Source organism: Syngnathus typhle, unplaced genomic scaffold (assembly GCF_033458585.1).
Source record: "Syngnathus typhle isolate RoL2023-S1 ecotype Sweden unplaced genomic scaffold, RoL_Styp_1.0 HiC_scaffold_490, whole genome shotgun sequence".
NCBI classification, from domain to species: domain Eukaryota; kingdom Metazoa; phylum Chordata; class Actinopteri; order Syngnathiformes; family Syngnathidae; genus Syngnathus; species Syngnathus typhle.
Window position 1 is genome coordinate 1 of NW_026872390.1, and position 5685 is coordinate 5685.

At 44.4% G+C, this 5685-nt stretch overlaps 1 protein-coding gene across 1 annotated transcript; it reads right to left on the reverse strand.

Moving 5' to 3' along the window:
• Nucleotides 1–1344: 1344 nt before the first annotated feature.
• Nucleotides 1345–4546, reverse strand: LOC133149805 (protein Tob1-like). Its single transcript, XM_061271957.1, has 2 exons — nucleotides 4313–4546; nucleotides 1345–3428 (listed from the first exon to the last, which is right to left on the reverse strand). The coding sequence occupies exon 2, from the start codon at nucleotides 3255–3257 to the stop codon at nucleotides 2229–2231; it is 1029 nt and encodes a 342-aa protein (XP_061127941.1). The 5' UTR covers nucleotides 3258–3428; nucleotides 4313–4546; the 3' UTR covers nucleotides 1345–2228.
• Between the last annotated feature and the right edge of the window lie 1139 nt (nucleotides 4547–5685).

Consider the following 5685-nt stretch of genomic DNA (forward strand, 5'->3'; position numbering starts at 1 on the left):
GTTGTGGTCTCACCGTTCCAGATTTCCGCAGTCCGTACTTCTTCCACCACCACAACACATGCGTTCCGCAGTCAGTGTGAATTAGGCATAAGAGATAGTCGTGAAAGTAAGTCATAGCAACAAAGCTTTCTTTTTAGGCTGGTGAGAGCAATGAAATATGGATTATGACTCCCCGGTGGATTGATGCGGTGCTTTTAGCCTGAACGATTGTCAGCCGCGGAATAAGAATAGGACAGAATGGATGATCCTCACTAAAATGACTTGGCAGCAGTTGAAAGCTGCAAACGACTCAAGTTCTATCCTGGCCCAACACGGAGCAGCCTGTATTCATTTGAGTCTCACTATTGGGCTTTAGCATTAGATAGCACAGGCTAGTGTGGATCCTCTTTATCTTGGCTCATGGTTCTGTCTTTTTAATCAAGTGTGCAGCTCCCAGTCATGCTTCCTTCCACTCCACTCCACTCACTCACGTGGCACTATGGTCTTTGGCTCACGTGCCAAAATCCCAAATCACATGCAGGTGTTAACCTCGTTCTTTTTCATGAATTCAAGATGACAACTATCCCTTTCTCACATCATCTACGCCATTGAATAAGGAGATAGATTATGAAAAGTAGAAAAAGTCATTAGGATCTGCTTCTATGAAAATCTGTCTATTTATAAAATGATTTTCGCCATCCATGACATGATCATTGTTTGTTTTTATCGTTGTGCTCACTTCATGTTGTAGGTTTGCCACGTGGAGAAAAAAAATAAACATGTCACTTAAAGGATAAAATTGTATGCATGTGGAATTATTAGTGAAACTCAATATTTTGCATGTTAACAATTGAAGGAAAGCTGACCTAAAAATTGGACCTCATCTTGGACTAGTTAATTGCCAATAAACACAAAAGTCTTTTAATGGTTTGAAAAGGTTAGTTAATAGATGTCCTAAGTGATTTGTTTTGAAAGTAGTGCTTGTTCACTCCAAACCAAACATGCTTCCATGAAGCATTTGAAAAAAATACAGAATAAGTAGAGTACACACACTAGACAAGATGGAGTCACAGCATGGCCAACCTTGGGAGTTTCCCAGCACCATCTGTGGGCCTGAGATGTTCATGCTTGTGTGCATTGTACTGAAAGTCTGCTTTGCATATTGTTTCTCGTTAGGACCGCAAGGGGAAAAAAATTAAAACCACAAGGTGTGCCGGTGTAATTATTGCCATAGCCGATATTTACAGCACATGAGCATAAATCTCCCGTGCTACTCATGCCTCTATTATTAGCTTGCTAACCAGCTACATGTGCTAAAATAGTCCAAATATTTAGGCAGGCAAAGTGAATGGAGTTGACAAAATCTTCCAATTGTACTTTCTTTTATTAAAAAGACCAGGGTGCAAATATGAAAAATAATAAAGACAAGCATATACTTTTGAAGCATTTAATACAAACTTAACAATATAAACTATTTCAGTCCCTCTTGACATGTAAGACACTGACTCAAAATACTTTGTTATACCGTATTTTTTTTCATCAAGTATTGCACAATGTAGGTACAAAATTAATATCCATACGATTACATTTGTTTTCCATAGTATAGCAAAATCTTCAACCTCTTAAAAGAAAATACAATTCATTTTTCAGAAATAGCAAATATTCCTACACTTGAGTTCCACCACTAAAGGAATACACAATCTTCAGAATATCTGGTGGATTTTTTTTTTTTTTAAAGATGGATTTCTTTAACAAGTCTTTAAAAAAAGAAAAAGAAGGAAAAGCTGCTGCAGCCATCACAGATCACTGGAGTAGTAAAAAGATATAAATGCAACACCATGTCATAGAAACAATATATACTCTGATATCTTACAAACTTTGTACTAAATTAAATTATACAATTAGAAAAAGACCAAGTAACCCCACTTAGTAGTGCCAATTCATAAAAACCAGCCTTGTCTTACCAACTGCAAAATACTGTAAGAGGCCAAAACTCGAAGCTTGTGGGTTTTTTTTTTTTTTTTCTTTGGGGGGGACTATTTTCATCAACATGGTAAAAAATAAAAGACTATTGTGCTCGGTTGGCAAAAAGGGAAAAAGAAAAGCAATAACGCATGGTGAATTGAAGTAACCAAGCTTGAATGTGTTTGGACAAGCTTCTCCGAGTCGCTAGCACGCCACTTTCCAAAATGTGCCTTTTGTTTTTCCCTCTGTCTTCCGAGCCAACTTGGTTTATAAATAACCGTCTTTTAGTTAGCCATGACGGGCTGGAATTGCTGGTTAGAATACTGCATGGCGCTCAGACTGAAGTTGAGGCCATCCACCAAGGACTTGTCGTTGAGACTTCCGTAGGCTGCAAACACGTCCAAGGCATTGTTGTACGGCAGCCCCAGGGAGGCCTCGGCGGCAAATGCTGGTCCTCCGGGGCTGGCCTGACTCTGGAGGTTGGGGAACACAAACTCCTTGGCGTTGGGGGATAGAGCCGAGGGCTGCTTCTGCTGCTGCTGCTGCTGCTGCTGCTGACTCGGGCCCAGCCCGTACAGCGAGTGCATGGAGGTGGAGATGGCTTTCTGCTTCAGCAAGGTGTTGACATTCAGACCCAGGTTGCCAATGGGCGACGACCGCGGCGGCGCCGCCGCCGCCGCCTTGCTGCTACCGCCGCCGTTGGCGCTATTGTTGCCGCGCCCGCTGCTTTTCATCTTGGTGGAGCCGAACTTGGTTGCGGCGAAGGTGGCGGTGGTGAAGGTCAGCGGCTGGGCCGACCGCGGCATGAAGGAGGGGCTGACGGCGGCCGATTGGCCGAAAGGAGGGGAGGGAGAGCTGGACTCCGACAAGGCCCCGACGGGCTCGGTGATCGGCATAAAGACTTGGGCCTCGGGGTTAAAGCTGTTCTTGATCTCCTTGTCGAGCTCGGAACCGTTCTCGCTGCTATCGTCCACGTACAGCACCTTGACCGCTCCCTTCTCACCGATCTGGTAGGAAACCTCAAAGGGGTCAATCCACACGCTAAGGTCCTGAGGGAGGTTATTGCGGACATCTTCTATGGCCAGCCCGCTCTCTTTAGCGGCCTGCTCCACAACCGGGTCCACCTTCTCCCCTACATGGATGCAGCGGAACCCCGAGCCTTTGTACGGCTTATCCGGATACCAATGGCCTTCATATTTTTTCCTCAGCAAGCTCTCCAGCTCCTCGCCAAAGATATTCACACGTCGTCGGGGGAGTTTGTTGTAGAGATAGGAAATAATAAAGTTGAGCGCTACTTGAATTTCAAGCTGCATAGCTGCTTCGCTGGTAATGAGCTTTGAGTCTCGGTTGTTTGTGGAACCCCGCGGCACGGCAAAAACAAGAAAAGAAAAAAATTCTTCAAGGCAGCAGTGATGGAAAGGTAGAGATTGACTTCTTGTGGATCCGATGAATCTCTTTCCTGAAGCGTGGCGAGGTTCTGGTTCCTGAAACACAAGACAAGTCACTTTTAGTACCTCTGCATTCTTTCAACTGGTACAAAACGGCCTATGATGGAGGAGGGAGCAGGAGCTGGCTCGTCTTGAATAGCAACAGTGAGTTTGCAAATACTGGATCTATCTCTCAACTGGACCGATATCGGCCCCTCTAGAAATAAGCCGTCGAGTCACTAACTGTGTCAACACGGTGTTCCTGGCGTGACAGAATAAAGGCAAGCGTTTGTGACCTCTGCGGGCAAACGGAAAGTGTGCAATCGTCACGCGGATGTCGGAAACGTGTTCGGACAAAACGCCGAGCGATAGAAGGATCTTGCTTGGGGTGGGGTGGGGTGGGGTGGGGTGGATCCTCCCCCCCCCTTCCCTCCCTCCTCGCTACGGCTCTGGCTTCCAACAAGACACAAGGGCAAATGCTGTCATTACATAATCAACAGTGGCTCGACGTGCATTTTAAAGGAGACTTTTAGAAATCGGTTTTTGTCTTGCATGACAATGTCGAAATTAGCATCACAAGCATTAGCAACTTGCCGTGAGGGGTGTGAACGCCCGTTTAGCACACTTTGTGCGTGTGTGTGGGATTCATTTATCTATTTGGATCTATTTGTAATAATCTATTTGTGAGACGATGCGGTATGAGTAGCGAGTCGAAGTTGATCATTTACAGAGTCATTGATTAAAGGAGCCAAAAAAAAAAAGTCAAACGAAGTCATGTATGTAGCTTGGTGGTCGGAGCCAGAATATTCGACGAATGCTGCGTGACCAACATTTAACAGTCTGGTGTCATTTATTAAGAACTCAAAGGAAATACACACTGAAGTTCTTATTGTTAATTAGACGATTATGACACGGCTGCCTTTGACTTAAGATGTACTTACATGGAAGATGACAGGAGGTCCTTCTTGCAAGAGCAGGCTTCCGCTTGGAGGATTGGGGACTTTAAAAGTGCAGTTATGTCGACGTGTCTAGAGTCCAGGCACGTTTCTTTCCTTCGATAGCTTGATGTCGAGCCACAAATCCTGCAGAAATGACTCCCCGCAAGAAGCCTGGGAGTTTGCACAACTCTGCCCTTTAAAGAGTGATGGCGACTTGTTTATATAGTATCCCTCCGCCACCGACAAGGAGGAGGTGGCGATGCGGCTCACGGTGGTTGACACCCGGCAGAGCGATTCCATTGGTTAAGAAAACTACGTCACCATCAAAATCTGGCTTCTGATTGGATAATGTCTTGCTCAATCAACACGTTGCATTGGTTTGCCGTTTGATGCGCTGCGAACTATTTTTGCTTCGAGTCAAAACATGATATTAATAAAAAAAAAAAAGGGATTTTATGACGTAGCAAGGTGATTAAATGGTAAAGTTGATCACTGCAATAACTACGGTTTTAATGCGACACAAAGTCCTTGAAAATGAAGGTTATCGCGGTCACACCATGGGAGATTTTATTATGAATAATAAAAAGAATAGTGATCGTTGCAGATCAAACTGGACACTTTGAAAGCAAGGCAAATTTTCAATGACAGCCTTGTGGGAGACGCACGTTTGCATAAACACACGCACGCACACCTGTCTCAAGTGTTTTGTTGCTACCCAGAAATGACACACACTCTACACACACACACACACCTGTCTCAAGTGTTTTCTTCCTACTCAGAAATGACATTTAGATGTTCCAAGAAGCAACAGTAGCCACTGATCTAAACTGACGACCTGCACAACATTAAATAAAACAGATTGCACTTGCCGCATGTGAAAAAATGACCACTCTCTATGATTAAGATTTTCACAATATGATGTGTAGATTGTGAAAAATGAATGGTTGTCCAGTGATTGATGGCAGCGTTATGCGTGCTGGCTACCTTTTCACAGCAGCTGAACAGTGCAGCTAGGGCTTAAGTTCTCCCGTGTCAGCTTGACGCCACAGTCTGTTCTTACCTAACATGGGCTCCCGCACTCCTGTGTTTGCACAATAAATACAATGCCATATGAATCTGGCAGGCCGGGGGGGCATGGTAGCGCTGCCAGGGGGACGAGACAGGCGAGGATGTGGAATGGAGAAGCTTAGAAATCAATATCGTGTCCTCATTGCCAAAGTTTCTATTGATCAACTAAAATGCATGAATTAGACAGTTTCCTACTTTTTTTCACTTATGGAGGAAGCAGTTGATTTTTAGCCTATGCAGTCAGGTCATGATTGCAGAGGCTATAAAATTCTACGATCATCATGACGTTGTTTTTTTCCCCAGATTGA

Coding starts and splice junctions, on each gene's coding strand:
- LOC133149805 (XM_061271957.1), bottom strand. CDS start 3,257: ATGCAGCTTGAAATTCAAGTAGCGCTCAACTTTATTATTTCCTATCTC.